This window comes from Bos mutus, chromosome 10 (assembly GCF_027580195.1).
Source record: "Bos mutus isolate GX-2022 chromosome 10, NWIPB_WYAK_1.1, whole genome shotgun sequence".
Taxonomy (NCBI): Eukaryota; Metazoa; Chordata; class Mammalia; order Artiodactyla; family Bovidae; genus Bos; species Bos mutus.
The window spans coordinates 13643030-13669478 of NC_091626.1; the positions used below are offsets into that span (position 1 = coordinate 13643030).

At 40.2% G+C, this 26449-nt stretch overlaps 1 protein-coding gene across 1 annotated transcript in view; it reads left to right on the plus strand.

Annotated features, from left to right (window-relative positions):
- IQCH (IQ motif containing H) overlaps window positions 1-26449 on the plus strand; it is a 229793-nt gene that overhangs the window by 10470 nt on the left and 192874 nt on the right. The window contains 1 exon segment of the mRNA XM_070377335.1: window positions 11962-12079. Within this exon segment, the coding sequence (XP_070233436.1) occupies window positions 11962-12079 (118 nt within the window).

The window sequence follows — 26449 nt, forward strand, 5'->3', positions numbered from 1 at the left end:
GGCTACAGTCCATCGGGTCACAAAGAGTCAGACACGACTGAGCAACTAACATATACATTAATAATACAGCCTAAGAGATGATTTATTAAAATTAGTATTGAGTTAAAGGGAAATGACCTTTTCACACACAACTATGTATAAAATAGATAACTAATAAGGAACTACTGTATGGCACAGGGAACTCAATACCCTGTAATGATTTATATAGTAAAAGAATCTAAAAAAGAGTAGAATATGTATCAGCATTAGTATCAGTTCAGTTGCTCAGTCGTGTCCGACTCTTTGCAACCCCATAAACCATAGAACACCAGGCCTCCCTGACCATCACCAACTCCTGGAGTTCACCCAAACTCATGTCCATTGAGTCGGTGATGCCATCCAACTATCTCATCCTCTGTCGTCCCCTTCTCCTTCTGCCTTCAATGCTTCCCAGCATCAAGGTCTTTTCCAATAAGTCACCTCTTCGCATCAGGTGGGCAAAGTATTGGCGTTTCAGCTTCAACATCACTTCCTCCAATGAACACCCAGAACTGATCTCCTTTAGTCTGGTTGGATCAGACTTGCAGTCCAAGGGACTCTCAAGAGTTTTCTCCAACACCACAGTTCAAAAGCATCAATTCTTCGGTGCTCAGCTTTCTTTATAGTCCAACTGTCACATCCATACATGACTACTGGAAAAACCATGGACTTGACTAGATGGACCTTTGTTGGCAAAGTAATGCGTCTGCTTTTTAATATGCTGGCTAGGTTGTTCATAACTTTTCTTCCAAGGAGTAAGCGTCTTTTAATTTCATGGCTGCAATCACCATCTGCATTGATTTTGGAGCCCCCAAAAATAAAGTCTGACACTGTTTCCACTGTTTCTCCATCTATTTGCCATGAAATGATGGGACCAGATGCCATGATCTTAGTTTTCCTAATCTTGAGCTTTAAGCCAACTTTTTCACTCTCCTTTTTCACTTTAATCAAAAGGCTCTTTAGTTCTTCTTCACTTTCTGCCATAAGGGTGGTGTCATCTGCATATCTGAGATTATTGATATTTCTCCGGGCAGTCTTGATTCCAGCTTGTGCTTCTTCCAGGCCAGTATTTCTCATGATGTACTCTGCATATATAAATAAACAGGGTGACAATATACGGCCTTGACATACTCCTTTTCCTATTTTGAACCAGTCTTGTTCCATGTCCAGTTCTAACCATTGCTTCCTGAACTGCATACAGGTTTCTCAAGAGGCAAGTCAGGTGGCCTGGTATTCCCATCTCTTTCAGAATTTTCCACAGTTTATTGTGATCCATGCAGTCAAAGGCTTTGGCATAGTCAATAAAGCAGAAATAGATGTTATTCTGGAACTCTCTTGCTTTTTGGATGATCCAACAGATATTGGCAATTTGATCTCTGGTTCCTTTGCCTTTTCTAAAACCAGCTTGAACATCTGGAAGTTCACAGTTCACGTATTGCTGAAGCCTGACTTGGAGACTTTTGAGCATTATTTTACTAGCATGTGAGATGAGTGCAATTGTGCAGTAGTTTGAGCATTCTTTGGCATTGCTTTTCTTTGGGATTGGAATGAAAACTGACCTTTTCCAGTCCTGTGGCCACTGCTGAGTTTTCCAAATTTACTGGCATATTGAGTGCAGCACTTTCACAGCATCATCTTTCAGGATTTGAAATAGCTCAACTGGAATTCCATCATCTCTACTAGCTTTGTTTGTAATGATGCTTCCTAAGGCCCACTTGACTTCACATTGCAGGATGTCTGACTCTAGATGAGTGTATATACTCTAGGTGAGTATATATGTATAACTGATTGTAAGCCAACCATAGTAAAAAAAAAAATTAAAAAATAAAAAGAGAAATAACCTTTTCTTAGTTTGGACCTTCTTCAGTCTAGGCGTTCTGAATTGAAGTGAACGTAGATCAGGGTTTTGTATGAAGCTTAAAACCCTGTAGTCCTTTTTGCATCATAAATATATATCAAGGGTAAATGAATCACATCAAACAGAGAGGTCAAGTTTCAGGGAGAAACCCAGAGATACAACCAGGTCCCAGCTCTTGTAGTGGGGAACAGAGCCTCGGGTGTTCAGTGTACCCGTTTCCCTTTCCCCTCCATGAAGGTAGTGCCACAGGAAGCCATCATCCCTTGGCAGAGGCAACCCTTCACTAGTCTGTCTAGTTTGAAGTCATTTATATCTTAGGGTTTTGTTTGTTTGTTTTGGCCATACCATGCAGCTTGTGGGATGTTAGTTGCCCCACCAGATATCAAACCCATGCCCTTGGCAATGAAAGCATGAAATCTTAACTATTGGACCAGCAGGGAATTGCCCTATCTTAGATTTTTTAATTTGAGAATAAAAATATGATTTTCAAATAGGTTTATATAAATCATTGTTTGAAACAAGGAATCTGTAGGGAAAATAACAAAAGGGATTCTTGGAGAAGAAAATACTGGAGGTTATTTTACTACCTCATATTGACTCAGTTCTAAATGAAAACAACAGGGACTTCCCTCATGTCCAGCAGTTAAGACTCCACACTCCCAGTGCAGGGGGCCTGGGTTTGATCCCAAGTCAGGGAACCAGACCCTACATGCAACGACTAAGACCCAGCACAGCCAAATAAACAAATATTAAAAATAATAATAAGTCAAGAGAGCCGCACAAGGCCAAGCGGGAGGACTGTTTAGAAGGCAGCCAGGGGATGTGTGGTAGGCGGGGAGTGTCCATCCAAGAGGTGGAGTGGACACACAGCGATAAAAAAAGCTCCAGGTGGAGAAGGCAGGGGAAGTAGGACAGAGACGAACTATGTGTCACCAGCCCTCAAGAAAGTTCTCCTGTCCTGTCTCCAGTTCCTCTTTGTCTTCTCCTCTTGACAGAGCACAGAGTTTCTGAGCTGCAGTTTTGCACGCTATGATAGCTGAAGAGAACAGACTAGGTAGCAGAGAACCAAATACAAAGATTCTGGCAGAGCACTTTGCTTGGACAGTTCTCCATGGCCATGGAGTGCCCTTGCCCCTGTTAGGGTCTGGAAGAATGGAGAAAAATGTGAACTGGGGCGTGGAGCTGGAACCCAGAAAGGGTCTTTGCATCCTTCCTTTCCTGTTCAATAAAGTAATACAACCACTGGCTGTCTTATCAGGAAGATGGGAGCCTGGCAAGTTCGTAGGAGCCCTACAAGCCTGTGGGAGCATCTCAGTCATTGCTGTGGATTTGGGAGGCTAAAGTGGCCTCAAATTTGAAAATGAAATGAAGTGAGCCATGGTCAAAAACTGGAGAGAGTCCAAACTGGGTCTTAAAAGTAAGCAGGTCCAAGGCAGTCCCTGGGAGTGGAAGATGTGACCTTTTATATATAGGATGGATAAACAAGGTCCTACTGTATAGCACAAAGTGCTATAGTCAATATCTTATGATAAACCATAATGGAAAATAATATTTTAAAAAAGAATGCATATATATGTATAACTGAATCGCTTTGCTGTATAGCAGTAATTAACACACATAATCCAACTATCCTTCAATTTTTAAAACTTAAAAAGAACAATGAGGCCCAGATTAGAGTCCAGTCAACTGTCTGCAAGTGTCCTCTCCTACACCATAGGTATATAAAAGCCAAGAAGTCTAATTTTCACAGAGGATGGTTTTCCTTTTTCGCCAGTATTGCTCAAGGAAAAAATCTGGTGTTTTTTTTGTCTAGTAGAGACAAAACCCAGTAGGTACACGACATGATGACAATGGATTCCAGCAAATGGAAGATTCTCCCAGCAGTCATTCAGAAAACAATGATAAGGATATTGTCAAAAGTGGTACATTTTCTCCGAAGAGCTCAAAGTGCTTTTGTATTGTTTTCAAAATAGGCTTCATTATTATTCCCACTTTGGCAATGATTCTTTTTCTGTGTCAAAGTGAGGTTCTTCCTCTTATCATTGCTGGCTTGCACAGATTTTATTGCATGAGATATCTGCTCACACTGTTCTTAACGACCACCCTTTGCTTATTGACACTAGGAGGGTGACTACCATCTGTACCAACACCATCAGAACTGCACAGAAATCTTCATTTTATATTCGGTTACACTAGTGTTTGAGGGGGAAAAAGAACAAAGCAAATAAATAATAGTGAGAAACAATGAGAAGGAAAGAAGAGGTTTCTGTTAAATGATAAGCATAGATTAGAAGGTATATTCTCACTCAGTTATTGGACCCCCTTAGAGCCATCCTCTTCTGCGTTGTTACAAGGCAGTACACAAATCCCACTTATTCAGAATATGACTACATCCTAGTGACAAAGGGAGACAAAGCACAGGGGACAAGCTGTTTCCACTTGGTCATCTAGGTGAAGGGTATTTGCATGCTCACTATCCTTTCAAATTCTTTGTGGCTTTGAAGTTTTTTGAAACTAAAAATTTTTAAGAAGCATCATAAAATAACAAATAGGAAAAACAGTTCCAACATATGTGATACAAAAATTACTAACACTGTTAAATACAAAGTGCTTTCTTGCCATAATCATAATAAAAACCTCGGCATAGACAAAGCGACATCAGTGGACTACTCACAAAGCTGGAAATGCAAATGACCAGTAAGTATGTGAAAAATGTTTAATAGCACTGTTGAACCATAGGAATACAAATTGAACTATATAATGGGTTGGCTAAAAAGTTCATTTAGGGTCATCTATAACACACCACCCTTATGGCAGAAAGTGAAGAGGAACTCAAAAGCCTCTTGATGAAAGTGAAAGAGGAGAGTGAAAAAGTTGGCTTAAAGCTCAACATTCAGAAAACGAAGATCATGGCATCTGGTCCCACCACTTCATGGGAAATAGATGGGGAAACAGTGGAAACACTGTCAGACTTTATTTTTCGGGGCTCCAAAATCACTACAGATGGTGATTGCAGCCATGAAATTAAAAGACACTTACTCCTTGGAAGGAAAGTTATGACCAACCTAGGTAGCATATTCAAAAGCAGAGACATTACTTTGCCAACAAAGGTTCGTCTAGTCAAGGCTATGGTTTTTCCTGTGGTCATGTATGGATGTGAGAGTTGGACTGTGAAGAAGGCTGAGCGCAGAAGAATTGATGCTTTTGAACTGTGGTGTTGGAGAAGACTCTTGAGAGTCCCTTGGACTGCCAGGAGATCCAATCAGTCCATTCTGAAGGAGATCAGCCCTGGGATTTCTTTGGAAGGAATGATGCTAAAGCTGAAACTCCAGTACTTTGGGCACCTCATACGAAGAGTTGACTCATTGGAAAAGACTCTGATGCTGGGAGGGACTGGGGGCAGGAGGAGAAGGGGATGATAGAGGATGAGATGGCTGGATGGCATCACTGACTTGATGGACGTGAGTCTCAGTGAACTCCGGGAGTTGATGATGGACAGGGAGGCCTGGCGTGTTGCGATTCATGGGGTCGCAAAGAGTCGGACACGACTGAGCGACTGATCTGATAACAGCTTACATAAAAACCTGAATAAACTTTTTGGCCAAACCAATATTACTATTTTGCCTAACAAATTAGCAATTCAGTTCAGTTCAGTCACTCAGTCGTGTCCAACTCTTTGTGACCCCATGGACTGCAGCATGTCAGGCTTTCCTGTCCATCACCAACTCTTGGAGACTACTTAAACTCACTTCCATCGCATCAGTGATGCCATCCAACCATCTCGTTCTCCATTGTCCCCTTCTCCTGCCTTCAGTCTCTCCCAGCCTCAGGGTCTTTTCCAGTGAGTCAGGTCTTTGCATCAGGTGGCCAAAGTATTGGAGTTTCAGCTTCATCATCAGTCCTTCCAACGAATATTCAGGACTCATTTCCTTTAGGATGGACTGGTTGGATCTCCTTGCAGTCCAAGGAATTCTCAAGTCTTCTCCAACACCACAGTTCAAAAGCACCAATTCTTCAGCGCTCATCTTTCTTTATAGTCCAATTCTCATATCCATACATGACTACTGGAAAAACCATGGCTTTGGCTAGATGGACCTTTGTTGCCAAAGTAATGTCTCTGCTTTTTAATATGCTGTCTAGGTTGGTCATAACTTTTCTGCCAAGGAGCAAGCGTCTTTTAATTTCATGGCTGCAATCACCATCTGAGTGATTTTGGAGGCCTAGGTGCCGGGGACCAGCCCTGGCTGATCCAGGGTATTCGAAGCGGGGACGGCGTCAGTGACCTATTTATTTAAATATTTTATCAAAGATATAAAGAGTAATAGGATGAGGATAGCTCAGTAGGAAAATTCAGTGGAGAAAAGAGGCTGAGTAGCTTGGTTTATGCGGGAGACCAATAAAACTTCAAGACAAGAAGTTTGCACCACTTACGTAGGCCGCAGGCGTCCTTCCGTTCTCCCGAAGGAGAGGAGACACTGAGGCCTCCCCGGTCGGATCTTAGAAGCCCAGGCATAATTAGCAAGCATGGCGGGTTCCGCGCTCCAGATGGAGACTCAGCCAGAATTTGGGGGAGAGAGTGACATGGGGAGACCAAGTTTCGGTGAACAAGGCCCGCACTTTATTTTCCAAAGTAGTTTTTATACTGTAAGTTGTGCATAGAGGATAATGGGGGAAGGGGTGGAGTCATGCAAGGACAGCAGTTCCTGGTCCTAATTGAAGCCAGGCTTTCAAACTTAGCATATGCAAAAGTTCAGGTGAACTACATCATCTTCTGGCCAGGAGGCCTGTTAACATTTTAAGGAACTTATTTTTCTCTAAAGGTGATTATTCCAAAGTCAGGCACCAGCCTCCAAAAAAACATTGGACAAAGCCGCATTCCTATAGGGCAAAGGTGAGGTGGGCTCAATCAAGAAAAGAATTAACTCAAGGGTCCAAGGTTACAAACATTGAGCTACTACTTACATTTCTACACACCCATTATATCAATCAATACACTGCCAAGGACACAGTAGGTAAGGGGTATGGAGACTTAGCAGCAAACATTGGCTCAATAAGTGAAAAACCCTTCACCAATACAATTTCTAATCAATCTTTTAACTACTCAAAAGAATCTGTGTTTAGACAGTTTAGAACATCTCCTCCCTCTCACAGTTGGGAGGCTCTGAACAATCACATGTGGCCGAAAAAACCTATTCAGGCAGGCTAGAGGATTTCCAAAGGAGTTTGTAGGTTGAAACACTGTCACACCCAGGAATTATTAACTGGAGCTGTAAGCTAACTCTTTTTTCAGAGAGAGGTAGTGGGGGACAGCCCCCCGTAAAGTCAGAGGTGTAGGTGAAAGCACAAAGCAGAAAGTAGGCAGACTCTGGTTTTGGGGTAGATACTCAAGAATTTCCAGGGGGACTCCTGAGGCTCGATCCCGCCTTTGCATATGCCGAGCCTCCTTCCTCATGACCTTTGTCATGGGTGGAGCTCCTCACGCTGGCTCCCGGCAGTGATAGAATTCTAGTTGAGCTATTCCAGATCCTGAAAGATGATGCCGTGGAAAGTGCTGCACTCAATATGCAATATGCACTCAATATGCAATATGCCGGCTCCCGGCACCTAGGAAAGAAAGTCTGTCACTGTTTCCATTGTTTCCCCATCTATTTACCATGAAGTAATTGGACTGGATCTTTGTTTTTGAACGTTGAGTTTTAAGCCAGCTTTTTCACTCTCCTCTTTCACTTTCATCAAGAGGCTCTTTAGTTCCTCTTTGGTTTCTACCATAAGAGTGGTGCCGTCGGCCCATCTCAGGTTGTGGATATTTCTCCCAGCAATCTTGATTCCAGCTTGTGCTTCATCCAGTCTGGCACTTCACATGATGTACTCTGCATATAAATTAAATAAGCAAGGTGACAATATACAGCCTTGAAGTACACTCTTTTCCCAATTTGGAGCCAGTATGTTTTTCCATGTCCAGTTATAAGAGCTGCTTCTTGACCTGCATACAGATTTCTCATGAGGCAGGTAAAGTGGTCTGGTATTCCCATCTCTTGAAGAATTTTCCACAGTTTGTTGTGATCCACACAGTCAAAGGCTTTGGCATAGTCAATAAAGCAGAAGTAGATGTTTTTCTGGAATTCTCTTGCTTTTTGTATGAGCCAATGGATGTTGGCAATTTGATCTCTAGTTCCTCTGCCTTTTCTAAATTCAGTTTGAACATCTGGAAGTTCTCAGTTCATGTCCTGTTGAAGCCTCACTTGGAGAATTTTGAGCATTACTTTGCTAGCATGTGAGATGAGTGCAACTGTGCAGTAGTTTGAGCATTCTTTGGCATTGCCTTTCTTTGGGATTGGAATGAAAACTGACCTTTTCCAGTTCTGTGGCCACTGCAGAGTGTTCCAAATTTGCTGGCATATTGAACACAGCACTTTCACAGCATCTTCTTTTAGGATTTGAAATAGCTCAGCTGGAATTCCTTCACCTCCACTAGCTTTGTTCATAGTGATGCTTACCAAAGACCCACTTGACTTTACACCCCAGGATGTCTGGCTCTAGATGAGCCATCATGGTTATCTGGGTCATTAAGATCTTTTTTGTATATTTCTTCTGTGTATTTTTGCCACCTCTTCTTTATATTTTCTGCTTGTTAGGTCCATACAATTTCTGTCCTTTATTGTGCCCATCTTTGCACAAAATGTTCTCATGGTATTTCTAATTTTCTTGAAGAGATCTCTAGTCTTTCCCATTCTACTGTTTTCCCATTCTATTTCTTTGCATTGATCACAGAGGAAGGCTTTCTTATCTCTCCTTGCTATTCTTTGGAACTCCGCATTTGGATGGATTTATCTTTCCTTTTCTCCTTTGCCTTTAGCTTCTCTTCTTTCCTCAGCTATTTCTAAGGCCTCCTCAGACAGTCATTTTGCTTTTTTGCATTTCTTTTTCTTGGGGATGGCTTTAACCCCTACCTCCTGTACAATGTTATAAAACTCCATCCATAGTTCTTCAGGCACTCTTTCTGTTAGATCGAATGTCTTGAATCTATTTGTCACTTCCACTGTAAGGGATTTTATTTAGGTCATACCTGAATGGTCTAGTGGTTTTCCCTACTTTTTTCAATTTAGTCTGAGCCGCGGTCAGTTCCCCGTCTTGTTTTGCTGACTGTATAGAGCTTCTCCATCTTTGGCTGCAAAGAATATAATCAGTCTGATTTCGGTGTTGATCATCTGGTGATGTCCATGTGTAGAGTTGTGTCTTGTGTTGTTGGAAGAGGGTGTTTGCTATGACCAGTGCGTTCTCTTGGCAAAACTCTGTTAGCCTTTGCCCTGCTTCATTTTGTACTCCAAGGCCAAATTTGCCTGTTATTCCAGGTATCTCTTGACTTCCTACTTTTGCATTCCAATCCCCTATAATGAAAAGGACATCATTTGGGGGTGTTAGTTATAGAAGGTCTTGTAGGTCTTCATAGAACCATTCCACCTCAGCTTCTTCAGCATTAGTGTTTGGGGCATAGACTTGGATTACTGTGATATTGAATGGTTTGCCTTGGGAACAAACAGAGATCATTCTGTTGTTTTTCAGATTGCATCCAAGTACTGCATTTTGGTCTCTTTTGTTGATTCTGAGGGCTACTCCATTTCTTCTAAGGGATTCTTATCCACAGTAGTAGATATAATGGTCATCTGAGTTAAATTCACCCATTCCAGTCCATTTTAGTTCACTGATCCCTAAAATGTCACTGTTCACTCTTGCTATATCTCCTGTTTGACCACTTCCAATTTACCTTGATTCATGGACTTAACATTCTAGGTTCCTATGCAGTATTGTTCTTTATAGCATTACACTGTACTTCCATCATCAGTCACATCCACAACTGGGTGTTGTTTTTGCTTTGACTCAGCCTCTTCATTCTTTCTGGAGCTATTTCTCCACTGATCTCCTGTAGCATATTGGGCACCTACTGACCTGGGGAGTTCCCCTTTCAGTATCCTATCATTTTGCCTTTTCATACTGTTCATGGGGTTCTCAAGGCAAGAATACTGAAGTGGTTTGCCATTCCCTTCTCCAGTGGACCACATTCTGTCAGCCCTCTCCATCATGACCCGCCTGTCTTGGGTGGCCCCACATGGCATGGCTCATAGTTTCATTGAGTTAGACAGGGCTGTGGTCCATTAGTTTGTGATCTAATTTGTTACAGAAAACTAACAAATTAGCAAAACATATAAAGCCACCCTAGTACTCAGTGCTACTGAGGGGGTAGAAAAAATGGGCAGGTTTTTCTATAAGATATTAAGAATTTTCCAAAATTAATGACAGATGAAAAACCACACAGAGAATACCAGGCAGGTAAGTAGGCGTTTAGTGTAAGTAGGCATTTTTCTGGCCAGGAGTTACGCCATCTGCTATAACTGTAGGTATCTGAGGTTTCATCTCACCAATTATCCTTGTTTTTAGCCTCTCTATTGTGTTTGTGTTTCCCTAGAATCTCTTTCCTATGTAGAATCTGAGCCTTGCAGTTCTTCCGTCTGTAATCTTGTGTCTGCAGAAGTGGATGTAGTGTGTGTTGGGGGGAAGCATTCAATAATCCTGTGATTAGGTCTCAATCTTTTGGAAGGTCTGTGCCCCTGGACTCTTCACAAATTTTTCTCAGCGTTTTTCCCCTCTTTGGTGAGATAGGAAGACCAAAGGGGGCTGGAGTTGGCTAATTGCCCTCCTTCAGATCAGATAAGGCTCTGGTAAAATAGTTCTCCGTGAGACACAGCCTTCATTGCAGAGAACAGAACAAAGAACAGAGCTTGGAGTGTTTTGAAATGGCCTCTCTTCCTGCTCTTTGCCCTGCTAGAAGCAGGAAGGGGTTTTTCCTCTGATGTTCACAGAGAAAATAAGGTGGGGCTTCTAGAAGTAAAACTCATGAAATTGTCGGCTGTGCTAAGACTTGGCCCCTCAGAGATTTTAACTTTCAAGTGAATCTATTCTGAACCTCCAACACTTTGTTGATTAGAATTTAAGTGTTCTTCTAGTACTGGCTCTAGCAGCAGGTTTCTGCTCTTGGGTTTTATCCACTGCTTTTTCCAGTTTTGAAGGCAGCAGCTTTCCCTGCAGTTTCCTCAGTTCTTTGATGTATCTAAGAAGAGTTGCTTTTCTGTTTCTTCAGCTGTTTCTTATTGTGAGGGTTGGCGTGATAACTTCCAAGCTCTTTCCATGTTGAAATGAAACCAGAAGTCTATAAATTGCTTTTTAGTGATAATTTTACAGAAGTGGACAATAGAATCAATTGACCTGAATTATGTTAACTATTTTAAAGAACTGGAACCTGCTTTAAATTAAGACCTATGTTACATGCATATGCACATTCTTATAACTTTATTTTTTTTGCGCATTGCTATCCCATGGAACTCCTGACTGCTTAACAAGGAAGACCTTTAACACTTTTATCCTCATTGCTAAGTGGCTTCAGGCATGTCCAACCATTGCGACCCTGTAGACTGTAGCCCGCCGGGCTGCTCTGTCCATGGGACTCTCCAGGCAAGAATACTGGAGTGGGTTGCCATTTCTTTCTCCAGGGGATCTTTTCAATGCAGGGATCAAACCTGTGACTCAGGTCTCCTGCATTGGCAGGCGGGTTCTTTACTGCTAGCGCCACCTGGGAAGCCAGTTGTAATTGCAAAGACATTGATCCTTAAGTCTTTGCAATTACATAGAACACTAGAAGTTTAAAGATATAAGGATGAACTGCTTAGGAATAGCATTTTTAATATATTTAACATTGGCTATCTTGTGACTTAATTTAATAAAATACAGCATTTTTTTAACCAATAAATGTTTTATAGTACAGTAATTCTGTCAATTGTAAGTCATATAAACTCAGCCAGAGATACAGCTTTTTATCCATGCTATAATGGCCCTTATCAGACTTGGAAGTTCTTATTAATAAACAACTGCAGTTTTATCGTGGTAACAATACTAAAGTTGGTCAAATTTGTTGTAATTACCAATAGAATATTTCCTATAAAATGTAATTTAACTAGGAAGCATTATTTTAAATTACAATTTTGAAGCTTTAAGGATAGCAAATTTGATTTTAATATTTTTTTTAAACTTAGGTTGTTCCCAGCTGTACTTGATCAGAAAACATTTATTTTCCCTCTGGAATCTGAGGGGAAACTTTGGCGACCCCAGAAGGAGCACAGTTCATTTCCACATGCCTTTCCAAGAATAAAGGTAGGACAAGAGAAATCCGTAGAGACAGAAAGTGGATTGGTGGGTCCCAGAGGCTGGAAGGAGGAGGCAGGGAGAGTGGGGAATGACTTGTAATGGTTGTCAGGTGTCTTTGGGGATGATGAAGTGTCCTGGAATTAAACAGTGGTGATGGCTGCACAATTCTGGGAATCTACTAGACGTTGAATTGTATACCTTGAAAGGGTGAATTTAAGGTTTATGAATTATATCTCCATAAAGCTGTTGGAAGCCTTTTTTTTCCCCCCAAGAGTGAAGGTAGGAAATTGTATTCCAAATGGAAAAACATGCCATTGTTGTTTCAGATATGTTCATGGCATAGTCAATTTCTATGACAAAAGATCTTTCTTTGTAGTTAAGTTTCCAGGTGGCAAGGAATAGAGCCCAAGAGGTTTCTGACTTCGGGGTGTGCTCACAGTTGAACTCCTGTTCCCTCCCCGACTCCCCCAGAGTGATAACAACTCACTTCTTCCGGGTACCAGGGGTTATTTTCAGTGCTTTGGGGATGCTAAATTGTTTAATCTTCAGAATAATCCTAGAAGGAGATATTATTATTATCTTCATCTTATTGATGAAGAAACCAAGATTCAGAAATGTTAACTATTGGATGGGCAAAGAGAACACAGCTGGTATCAGAGCAAGGATCACGAATCCAGAAATGTAGGAATCCAGACTGTGCTCGTAACCACTGTGACACCCCTTTTAAAACAATAGCTTTATTGAGATTTAATTTATACCCCATAAAATTCTCCCTTTTAAAAGTGACTTTTAGTATATTCACAGAGTTGGGCAGCCATCATTTGGCACCCTTTTTACAATGGCTTGTATCAGTTCCAGGTACTCTGTCCATAAACATCTTTGCTGTGGACATCTTTGCTGCAACTATTTTCACCTCAAGCATTTTTGCTGCATAACTCATTGGCCATAAGGCAGTTTTGCTATTAAAAAAAAAAAAGAGGGACATTAACAAAGACATAAAGAAGTATGAGAAGTGAATGACAAAATTTAAATGACTTTTTTTGCAAAATACAGAATACTTGAATTAATATGTGTAGATCATGGCAATACTTTGCAAATGACTGATTTTATTTTGTGGGTTATACCTTAGCACTTGTCTTTCAAGTCTTTCGTTCATAGTATTTTTATATATATTTTGTTTGTTGACTCGGCTCCTTGTATGGATGGCATCACACTTTTTCATTTTTACTAATATTTTTCCCTTCATTAAGAGGGATGTGTGCATGCTCAGTCTCTCAGTTGTATCTGACTCTTTGGACCCCATGGACTGTAGGCCACCAGGCATCTCTGTCCGTGGAATTTTACAGGCAAGCATACTGGAGTGGGTTGCCATTTCCTCCTCCATGTGACAAATATGCCAAGGTATACCACGGTGTACCAGTTTTCACAGTGCAACACAAAACTCAGGTGCAAACACACCCGAGTATTTGGAAACCACCACCTGCAATCTTTCCCAGCATCAGGGTCTTATCTAATGAGTCAGCTGTTCCCATCAGGTGGCCAAAGTATTGGAGGTTCAGCTTCAGCATCAATCCTTCCAATGAGTATTCCAGTGAATATAGGAGTAGAGATAGGAACAGAGAAATCCATAGAGACAGAAAGTAGATTAGTGGTTGCCAGAGGCTGGAAGGAGGAAGAGGTAAGAGTGGGGAATTTCTGTTGTTCATAAGCCTCCAGTCTATGGCATTCAGATACAACAGCCTGAACTAATACACTATAATTAACATCCTGATACTCTTGTATGACTTCCGCTTTGCACTCTCAAAGTAGCTCACTCCTATCTTTGTAATTGGACTTGTCACATTGGGTTTCTTCAGTTACCATCTGTGGAGTGCTGACTATGTGCCAAGGACTATTAGAGGCACATTGGGAGGAACAATTCAGACCAGGTCCCCATTCTTGGGCGATGGAGATACACCATCAGTAAGAAAATACCAGGTAATAATAAAGACTCTCATGGGGAAAAAAAAAAAAGTGCTATCATAAATGGAACTTAAACTTCTCATCTTTGTTACTATTAAGTCTCTGCTTTCATTAAATTTTTATTTTGCCAGGAGTCTCAGGGGAGCCAGAATGGTTCATAAACACAAAATTGGAGATCTCTAGGTTATAAAGACAATGAAATAAAATATATGAAATTAGGACTATTTTAGAACACACAGTTGCTGTTACTAATATTTTTCCAGGAAAAAAAGAAAAAAAAACTATGGCCAGAAATTTATTTTCCCCAAAGAGTTTTGAATCCTGGCAAATGATTATAAAGATAAGGGATCTTATATGCCCCGTGTTCTTTTAAACACTGCAAGCAGGGGTGAGCTTCATTTAGAAAGAGGCACGGACTGCTTCCCACCCTGACTTTACCTCCAGGGCCTGGATCCCTATTGTTGTTTTATATCTAATATCAGTGACATCTGCTTAAAAATGCATAACTGCTGACACAAAAATAGCCCTAATTTTGCATTGTAAAGTCAATGACAAACAGTGCTGTTTTGCCAGCTGTTCTGTAAGCCTACTGCACCAACTTAAAACCTTGTATTATTGAGTAGTTGTGAAATCCAACTGGGATATCACCACCTTTAATTGCCCACTGCCAACCTTTTAAACTAGGTAAACCCCAGTTGCTACTTTAAGCTCTTTCTCCAAAGTGAAGAAATTGTTTTTGGAATTCCATTTCACACGAAAAAACTAAAATGACAAATCACTTGGAGTTTCTCAGTTGTAATTAAGAATCACAATAAAGAATTATCACTCTTCTGTAACATTTAAAAAGCCATATTCTGGTGCCTTTTCTTTAAGTATATCTTAGCTTCAAATCAAGTGAGCCCAACCCTTCTTTTAGGCACTTTGAGCACACGTATACTCATGGCAGTCAAGGAAAGGGTTTGAAATAGCAAACACAAAAGGAGGAGGAAGGAAGAGAAGGAGAAAAACTTTATAGGCCAAAAGAGTATTTGATTTTCTTGTTGTGTCTGGTGAGCTGTCTGAAGGCAAATTTCAAAACAGACGTTCCTAAGCTGTTTAACCGGCTAGCTCTCCTTTGGTATTCACTCAATCCTTTGTTCTGTGAGTGGGCCAGGCTGCATGTTAGGTTGTTAGGTTAGAGCCTCTCGCGGGGAATTTCTCTTTTCAGCAGTGGCGGTTAGGCGTGTATTCTGTGGATTTTTAATTTTTTTTCCCAGTTATGTTGCCTTCTGTGATTCCAAAACTCCCCACAGACCCACCTGTGAGAGGGTTTCCTACTGTGTAAATATTCATTGGAAGGACTGATGCTGAAGCTGAAACTCCAATATTTTGGCCACCTGATGTGAAGAACCGACTCATTGGAAAAGACCCTGATGCTGGGAAAGATTGAGGGCAGGAGGAGAATGGGATGACAGAGGATGAAATGATTGGATGGCATCACCGACGCGATGGATATGAGTTTGAGTAGGCTCTGGGAGTTGGTGATGGACAGGGAAGCCTGGCGTGCTGCAGTCCACGGGGTCGCAAAGAGTCGGACGCAACTGAACTGAACTGAATTGAAATTGTTTAAATCCAAGGAACTACTTAGAAGCATGATACAAATCGTATGTTTACAGAGCAGGGAAAATAAATGGATCTCATTGCTTGAGAGTTATTCTCCAAATGAATTCCATAAAATGGATACTCTATCAAAAGAATGTAAAAATATAGATTGTGATCTATTTCGATACAGCAATATATAAGATCTATGTATAAGATGGGAAGGATCTTTAATTTTGTGAATATGGATCTCATTGAGAATGATTTTCAAAATTTGATCAAAACTAAGGTTTTGAGGATTTTTGTCATTATGAGGAATAATGTGATGAGAGATCAAGAAAGGATTGCTTTACAGATTTTCACTGTGGGTTATATCTCACTTAATATTGGGTGGGAAAATTTTGCTAATGAAATACCAGGTGGATTTTATAGAATAAAGTGGGGAAAAGTGAATGCCTACAAGAAACCAACAAGCGTTATGAACTCTGCCTTGTCATTAGAATATAAACTCCATGAGAGCATAAACCTTTAAAAACTACTTTTCCCTTTCTGTGACTTCTTAAGACCTTCTTAGTATGAAACTATTCAAGTAAACCAAAAATAGTATATTAATAACTATTTTTCTTTCACCTGGATTTAATAAGTGTTAACCTTTACCAGTTTCGCTTCACCTATTTTTTATTGAAATGTTTTAAACTATAGATCTAATGACATTTCATCCCTTAATGCTTTTACATACATCTTTAAAAATGAACACATTCCTCCTTACCACAACACCATTATCCCATTTAACAAAATTAACAATAATTTCTGAATATAATAGATATCCAGTTTATATTCAGATTTCCCCAGTTATCCTCCAAATGACTTTTACTGTTCTTTATACAAACTTGGACCTGTTAAGGTTTATATATTGTTTATTTCTTTTTTTTTAATACATTCTTTTTAAAAATATTCTTTTTCCATTATGGTTTATCAAGGGTATTGAATATAGTTCCCTGTGCTATACATTAGGGCTTTGTTGTTTATCCATTCTAAGTATAATAGTTTTTATCTACCAGCACCAGACTCCCAGTCCATCCCTCTCCTGCCCCCCACCCCTTTGGCAACCAAAAGTCTGTTCTCTATGAGTCTATTTCTGTTTTGTTATTTTATTTCTTAAGTCTTTGTTAATCTAAAGCAGAGAGACTCTGTTTAGATCATTGCTGTAACCAGTTACTAGACAGTGCCCAGCCTGGAATAGGCTCTCAATAGATGGCAACATGATGGTTAGAAGTATGGGTTTACATCCCATACTAGCTCTCCACCACTTACTATCTGTACCTCAGCAAGTCACTTAACCATTCCATGCCTTAGTTCCTCATCTGCAAAATGGGCTCTGTGATACTCTGTTGTAAGGATAAATGAAGTAACATATGTACATTTTATAACAGTGGCCCATACCTGGTGAGTGCTATGTAAGTGTTCATTCTTCTGGTCAACAAATAATCAGAAGAATGAACACTTACATAGCATTCACTAGTAATGGGGCACTGTACCTGGTATGTACCAGGCACTGTTTCAGGCATCAACTGAACTTCTCTATTCTCAGGGGGCTTACATTCTAGTTAGGGTAAGGTAGTCTGGAAAATCCCATGGATGGAGGAGCCTGCTAGGCTGCAGTCCATGGAGTCGCAGAGTCGAACATGACTGAGCGACTTCACTTTCACTTTTCACTTTCATGCATTGGAGAAGGAAATGGCAACCCACTCCAGTGTTCTTGCCTGGAGAATCCCAGGGACGGTGGAGCCTGGTGGGCTGCCGTCAATGGGGTCGCACAGAGTCAGACACGACTGAAGCGACTTAGCAGCAGCAGTAGCAGCAGTCATTAGAAAAATAGAAAACCGTTTGAAAAGTAAACATATAATATGTTAGTTGGTGAGAGAATAGTTAGGGTAGGAACATAGGGAGTGTTGGGATGGTCTCAGTTGTAAGGTGACTCTTGTGCAGAAATCTGATGGATGTGAGGGAGCAAGGCATTGTGCAAATACCTGGAGGAAGAGTATCCCAGGCAGAGAAGACAGAACCGCTAAAGACCCTGAATTAGGAGTGTGAACAGCAAGGAAGATGGAGAGGAATGTACGAGGAGGAGAGAAGTAGGGACAGGGGTAGAGGTCAGATCTCACAGACCATCGTGAGGACTGCAGAGATCACGAGTTAGATGGGAGGCTTTTCACCAGAGGACCGATTGGGTATGATTTACAATTGACAAGAGTCCCTCTGACTGTCATGTGGAGACTGTGATGTAGAAGGACAAGGGCGGAGGCAGGGAGACCATGCAGGAGCCTGTGTTAGCCATGATGATGAAGTCATATCTCATCCTCATGACATTTCTGAAGGAAGGACTTACTGTTATCCCCATTTGACAGATGAGCGTACCAAGGATGAGAGATGATAGAAATTTAAAACTAAGAAACAGGAGAACTAGCATTCAGACTCAGCTCTGTGTAACCTCAGAGTGCTGGCTTTTCCTCACTTGTGTTAAAAGTACAAAACCCTGACCTCCATCCCTGTGTTTGCCACAGGAAAATTTACAACTTGAAACTTGGGGAAAATAAAGAAAGCAGCTGAATAAATTGTTGATTTTTTTTCCTTTAACAAAAGGTCCTAACCACCCCCAGAATTATCCTCAGATATGTCCCTCTACACTCTCCCAAAAAGGGACCTCCCTGGTGGTTGAGTGGCTAAGACTCCACACTCCCAATGAAGGGGGTTTGATCACTGGTCAGAAAACTAGATCGCACATGCTGCAGCTAAGACCAGTGCAGTCAAATAAATATTTAAAAATGAATAAATAAAATTTCCCAAAGGAACTTCTCAATGTAATGCTCCTGGTAAAAGTGACCTTTTTACTTTCTGATTTGTTGCAGTGACACCAATATGGCAGTGGTGAAGCCACATTAGAATTATTCATAATACATTATTATACTCAACAATAATGCTGTTTTTCTGTAATTAGTTACCATCCAGGTGGTTTACATATATAAAGAGGTTTATACTTTACAGTGTACATAGTTGTGGCTAATGGGACAGGTAATTAAACATGGTATTTGGAGTTATTTCTATTAAAAATGGGCAAAAGTAGGCCCTTAGGCCTGTATATTCTAACAACACTATGCCACAGGAAAATTAACAACTTGAAACTTGGGGAAAATAAAGAAAGAAGCTGAATAAATTTTTTTTTTTTTTTTTTACAAAAGATTTCTATGAGAAGATTCAAGTAGATACATATTTATGACTCATAGCATCTTTTCCAGAATCATAAGCTATTTATTACAACTGAAAAGCATACTCAAAATTTATTATTAATATATGGTATCCCATGGTTCAATGACATTTCAAAAATGGCATCCCAAATATCTCTTGCCTCTCTCCCTGGCTTACCAGGGGATGCTAACTTCTGGGCATGTAGGGGGACCTCATTCCCTGGCCACCAACTCACGAGAGCTGCTTGTAGCAAAGATAGGGAGGTTGTGGAATTATCAACTGGCCCCTGTGCCATAAGAGTTGGACAGGATGCACCTTTGGCCCACACGACTGCTATAAGCTGATGACTGTGTCACCATGGCATCTTGTAAGAATAACAGAAACATAGTAACACCAAATATGCCTTCCCTCAGGGTGTGCTATTTCATTTCTTCACATGTTTTGATGTTAATGCTACTATGTGTTAGGTGCTAGAATGCAGATTTTACTGCTGTCGGTGTTCACAGCCTATAGTCAGGCATTCTACAGACAGAGTGGCAAGTGTGGTTTTAGAGGTTTGACAAAAGTACTCTGGCTAGGAGGATATGCTGAATGCCTGGGCTTGTACCCAGTAAGTACATCATCTCTAAAATCTGTTTCAAGCACAGCAATCTCTGACCTCCATGTCCTGGCCTTCCAGTTCATATAATATGTTCTTCCAACAGTTTTTCATTACCGTGAGGACATTCAATCCACTGGCCCCTCATTATTTCACTATTTATCACTTTTGTACTTGATTTCTTAACTAGATTAGATTGATGGCTGTGGCAGAAATTGTTAATTTCATTGTTAATATTCATCCGACATCTGCATTACTATAAACTGTGATTTTGTTCAGGATGGCATCATGCCAAGAGGAATAAGTGTCCTCATTTCTGAGCCTTCTTTGCAGTTAAGTTTGACCACGTGTCCCAGTTCTGTCCAGTGGGTACTGAGTGGCAGTCTCCTGAAGTTGGTTCTAGGGGATGTTTTGCTTTCCTGGTGAGAGGGTATAGTAACAACTGGCGTGTCCCTTCTCCCCTTCCTCTCTTTCTCTCCCCTGAACACAGCCATGACATCTGGAGTTTCAGCAAGCATCTTGCAACCATGAGGTGACAAGCACAGGAACAAAAGGCAACACTCTGAAGATGGTTAGGACATAAAGGAGGAAAGGGACTGGGCCCCAAAGGTTTTCCTGAGCTGCGGATTTTTAGCTAAATATATGACTGCCCAATATAAAGATCCCATTTTTCAGTGTCCCTTGCTGTTGGACATAACCCTATGATCAAGTATTGGCTAATGAAATGTTGTTATTGTTTAATCACTAAGTCGTGTCTGACTTTTTTATGACCCTGTGGACTGTAGCCTGCCAGTTTCCTCTGTCCATGGGATTTTCCAAGCAAGAATACTGAAGAGGTTGCCATTTCCTTATCCAGTGAAATATTAGGTGGTGAGTATTTTGGGAAATTTTCTGGAAACCTCCTTAAATGATATCCGACTTTTGCTCTTCAATCCTTTTCTTCTCCTTTCTCTATTCTGCTGCCTGGAATGGAGCTGTGTTCACTGGGACTCTTGCAGCCATCTTAGGCCAGGAGGAGGAGGCCCATACATTAGGGATAGCAGAATACTAAACTGAAAGGGGCCTGGTCCTTGGCAACTTCCTGGACTTCCAGACCAACCCTGAACAGCCTATATCTGGACTTCATATACATGAGGACAATAAATTTGGTCTTATTGAAGTAATCTTCCAATTTTCAGTCACATAGACAAACATCCCTATTCCCATTACCATTATCCTTTTATAATCATATTTAATTTCTCTATCTCTAGATTTATGTTTCATGTTTTCTACCTTGTCAGAGTGGAAGAAATGTCCCTTCTCTGGTTAAAGCCAGCCTCTTATTTAGCTTAGCTCTTCCAGTTATTCGCCTCTCATTAATCATTGATTTCTGACTTCTCCATCATCCCCAGATCTTTGTGTGACTATCCCATTCAGGCCTCAGTATACTTCTCACCTCCTCAGAGAGGCTCTCCTTGACCACCATGTTTAAGGCGGCCTCCCATTCTCCTAGGGTATTTTATTTAGAGCACTTATAGAAATGTAAAATTAAGTCTATATCTGTTTACATGGTTATTAACTGATTCCTCTCATTCCTTCAAGAATGTAAGATCCATGTGGACAAAAACTTGTTTTTATTCACCAACACCTCAATGAGGCTTTCCATAAATGTTGGAATGAATGAATGAATGTTGTGGGGAGTAGAGAAGGAGAGATGGAGGTTAGGCGAGATCTCCCAGAGGAAGTTGCACCTGATCCAAGTTTCAGTGTTAGTAACAGTGTGCCCAGAGAACAGCTGAAGGTCAGGGGGAAAAGAGGACATTCCCAGAAAATGGAAGAGCCTGCTCACCTGGAGAGGTGGAGAGAACATTTTATATGTGGAGGCTGGCTGGTCACTGAGCAGTCGTGAGGAAGTGGCAGAATACAGGGCTGGAAAGTAGGAAGGGTCCCTCTAAAGGAAACCACTAGAGGCGAGATACATGTTTCCGTTAGTAACCAGAGGTTCAGTCATACTGGAGGTCATGCAGACTCAAGGAGACCCATCTTAGGGCTCATTATAGAGGTCCATGTAATAATCAATGAGGGCACAGATCGGAGCAGTGCCTGGATATTCGAGAGGAAGTAAAGGATCTGACAGATAGGAAGCTGAATCAAGAGTGTATCAGTCAACATTTCTTTGTGATGTGGCAGCATGTTATGATGGAAAGAGGTTTTTGAAGACAGAGACATAAGCAAAATCCCGTCTCTTCACTTTGGGGTAGTATCACTTAGCCATTTATCCCCACTGGTAAAGAGGATAATTTCATATACTCCCTCTTGCCATTTTAAGGACTAAAGTACATCATTTGGATTATGACAACCCCCAACATATTATGGTGCCTGGCACAAAATGGGAGCTGAATAAATGTTAGCCCTCTCCCCTAACCTTCCTCTTGTTCTACAATTCAACTCCTACCAGAATCAAAAAACAGGATGGGCACATCTGAATGGAATTCAAATCTTAAGGCTTTGTGAACTTGAGGCACCTGGGCTTTTAGAAGCAGCTTGGGGTTAAGTGATGCTGTGATTGTTGGTCCCCTACCTAGCAGGGGTATAAGAGGGGATGTCATAAAGCACAGACGTATTATCACACCTAATGCTTAATATTACATTTGCCTGTAATACAGGAGACACAAAAGACTCGGGTTTAGTCCCTGGATTGGGAGGATCCCCTGGAGAAGGAAACGGCAACCCACTTCAGTATTCTTGCCTGAAAAACCCCAAGGACAGAGGAGCCTGGCAGGCTACAGTCCAAAAGGTCACAAAGAGTCGGACATGACTGAGTGAGCACAATACTATATAATTCTCAGTCCACGTTCAGTCTTCCCCAGTTGTCTTAGAACTATTTTTCTATTGTTTGTTTGAATCAGGATGTAAAAAATGTCTGCACATTGCATTTGTTTTTTTTTTTTGTTGTTGTTGTTTTATTCATTTTAAAAAACTGAAGCATAGTTGTACAGTATAAGTTACAGGTGTTACAATAAAATGATTCTCAATTTTTAAGGTTCTAGTTATTATAGAATATTGACTATATTCCCTATGTTGTACAATATCATGTGTTGCATTTGTATCTCATTTTATCTGTAACAGTTTGCTTCATGAAAAAAGTCACCATTGTAGGTCAACTATACTTCAGTTTTTAAAGGTCACTTATTTAAGAAATCAGGTCATTTCTCAAATAGGTTCACCACCCGCTTAGTGTGGATTTGTCTGAATCTCATGTCTTACAATCTCATGGTGTCATTTTACATGTGCCCCTGTCTCTAGTATTTCTTGTAAACTAGCAGTCCTATCTGGGTTTCCCTGGTGGCTCAGGTGGTAAAGAGTCCACCTGCAATGTGGGAGACCTGGGTTCGATCCCTGGGTTGGGAAGATCCCCTGGAGGAGGGCATGGCAACCCGCTCCAGTATTCTTGCCTGGAGAATCCCCATGGACAGAGCAGCCTGGAGGGCTACAATACATGGGGTCACAAGGAGTCGGACACAGCTGAGCACAGCACAGCAACAGTTCTATCCAGAAGCTTGATTGGATGCAGGTAACGTCTTTTTGGTGGCAATACTTCACAGGTGGTACTGTGCACTTGCTTTTACTGTTTATCAGGAGGCAGTTTCTTTTTTCTTTTAGTGATGTTAAGATTGAGCTATGAGTCTGTGTATTACCAGCTTGATCTAGTCTTATATAAAGTTCCCCACAACCTTTCACCCAATGATATTAGCAAAAACTGATATGTATCTAATTATTTCATTAGGGATTGCAAAGTGATGATTTTATAATTCTATCACTCCTTCTGCATTTATTAGCTTCTCTGAAGAACTTTCCCTTAGCAACTCTTTGGTGAACCTGAAAAGCAGATTTTTCAGGAAAAGCAGAATAAATACACGATTCTTTCTTTTATCTATCTTGTAGATTAATTGATCTATTTTATCAATTAGGTTTTGGGGAAGGGGGAAATATTAAGAACTATGGATTTTTATATATTTGAGGTGTTTCAGTGCATAAAGTATTACTTGTAGGATACTGAATAGTACTTTATCATTTGTGAGATGCTGAACACACATCAGTCACTTAAACTTCACAAACAACCCCCTGAAGGTAAAGTATTATTAATACTACCCAGTTTCACAAATGAAAAAATCTAGATCATATAGCTTGAAGTAGGATTTGGTGTCTACTGTTCTTTCAATTAAATATGATATTGGTTGAAAGAATCAGACAATTAAAGGTGACTGGATTCTTTTTCTTTTGAGATTAAATAGCAGATACCTTTAACCAGTGGGACTAACCAGTGTACATTTAGAAGGCATTACTTTTGGCAAACACTGTTGAGAATAATGTTATGCTGATAATACTGTAACTTAGTAAATAGCTTGTCTCAACTTTGTTTGTGAAGCATTTCCATTTTGATTACTCTGTGTGGGATCTACTGCTCAGATGCATGTCATTTTATGGTCTGCTCATGTCTGGGGAGCTGGTATTATGTGCTGCCTAGTGTTTTTAATTCAGAACTTCTTTTGAAAGGAACCTTAGCCTCTCATGTTCAAGCCCTAGTTTTAATAGCATAAGCTATTTCCTTCTTATATCGCTTTGTGGGCATAGTAATAAAATAAATACCACAAAATCACTGATGAGATGAAAATTGAGCTCCCTGCTTCTGTGCAGCCATGTAGGTAAAACAGTAATTGGCTCTGATAATAACTTTTGTTCTTACAAACCAAAGTCTAAATGAGAGTCACATTTGATATATCTGCTTGTAATTACTATCAAAAGGAGGGAATACAAAGTTTAGATTGTTTAGTGACTCAAGATAGATTAAATAAATTGCTGTCTTTTCTTGAACAATTTAAGAAAATTTTCTTAAATTATTTCCGATATTTATCTTACTGTTGGCAAAAAATGATCATCTTCCAGAACATTGTTTTTATGCTTAATGGAATGATTAATTTTGTTTTTTAAAATCTATAATTGTTTTCCTTGAAAAACCTTTTTACTGGGTCTGATAATTTATTCTCATAAATATTTTCCTATACCTCTCTGTAGATTGTAAGATAAATTTAGGTTATGCATGTATATGGCAGTGATTTTCAGTGAGACCATTTGACATTTTTATATCATTTAAATGTAGACTCTTAATATTTTTTAAAAGGGGAATTAAATCATATGTGCTACATATAATTTTGATATATCCATCCTTTGGTGTCAAAAGGGTAAATAATAGAATATTAATATTTAAAGGATCTTTTTATTGCTTTAGAAACTAATAAAGAATTGCTATTACAACCTGGCATTTCTGTTGAATTTCTGCTTACATTTCGATTTCTTTCCAGAAATATCTGTGTCCAGTGCCATAGAAATGTAAAAATGGAAGGGAACAACTAGATTTTAATGCCAGTTTTAATAATGATTCTAAATTTGATCGTTTTGTTTCTACACCAGTCCTATAGCCATGCAAAGTTGATGGAGCATAATAAAACTAAGAAAATGGCTATAGTTCACTGAGCCAATGATCCCAGAATTAAAAAGTTCTAACAAAGCTTAGACATGATAGATGAAGCTATTACCATCAATTTTATCCAGAATACACATTTTAAAAACACCCTAATTACAGAAACCACATCCAGTCAATATAATACATATTAGCAATTTCCCCATCCTTGGTAGGATGGAAATTATTCTGAAAGTTTAATTAAGAAGGAAAAAATTATGTTCAGGTATTAATTTCAATAAAAGAGGCGCTCAGCTTTCATGCAAAAACCCCAGAGTTGTGCTGTACATGTGGGTTACCCACACAAGGAAAGCCATTTGTAATTAGGCACTACATTATTTCTGTCACCACACGGACTTTAGAGAGAAAAGCTGTGCCTTATTTGTAACCTGTGTTCCTGCATGAGTTAAAGTGCACAATTGAGTGCAGTTACTTGGAGATTTTGTCTAAAAACTATGTTTTAAAAAATAAAAGGAAGGTTTGGAGGCTGTATTAAGAAATAACTTATCTAGACAGCATGCATTCCAAAGGTGTTTTTGTAGCCTTCCCCTTCACATTGACCTCAGGCACAGGCCATGTATGAATGCTTAGGATCAAAGAAATTACTGCAGCATGAGCTAATCTGTCTGGTTCCTATAACCATTTTAACAATTGCATCAGATCACCCTCAGAACTAGCACTATATTGAAAAGAAATCAGTGTTTTTAATTGCTCACAACACCTTTTAAAAAAAGTCACAAAGGCCACACATTGTATGATTTCATTTATAGGAAATATCCAGAATGGGCACATCCAAGAGAAAGAAAGCTGATTAGCAGTTGCCAGGCTCTGGGAGGAGGAGGGGATGAGCAGGGATTGTTAATGAGTGTGAGGTTTCTTATTGGGGTAATGAAAATGTTCTGGGATTAAGGTAGGGGTGATGGTGGTACAACATTGTGAATATGCTAAAGTTCACTAAATTTAAAACTCCCAAAAGACCTCAGAAACTCTCAGTACTACCATACTCCGTAAGTGTCAGCTTCCCTTTGAGCATCAATGCATAGAATGCTACCTTTTAGCACAGAATGCAAAACACGGGAGGGAGGTGTTGGGGGTTGATAATTCGATGGGAGACTGTCAAGTCTAGTGCCACATTTTGCAAATAAAGAAACTGACTTCCACAGAAGGAAAGTGACTTACCCAAGGTCACGCGCAGACAGTCCAGGGTAGAGCAAGACTGGATCGCAGGTCTCCAGGCACCTGTCTGGTGCCCCTGCTCACCACCTCTATGCTGCCTACCCTGGTAGTCTATCTCAGCAGTAACTCACTTGAATTATTTTAAATGAGGAACACATGGTTCAAATGAGATGTGTGGGTTTTATTTTTTTCTAATGAAAGCATACATTTCCCCTAGAAAATAGCAAAATCTCTATGAAGGAGGAGATACATTTGTTGTGGTAAATTTACCAAGTCCTAACTGAGATTTACCTGTAAATGTCCCTTGAGAAAAGTG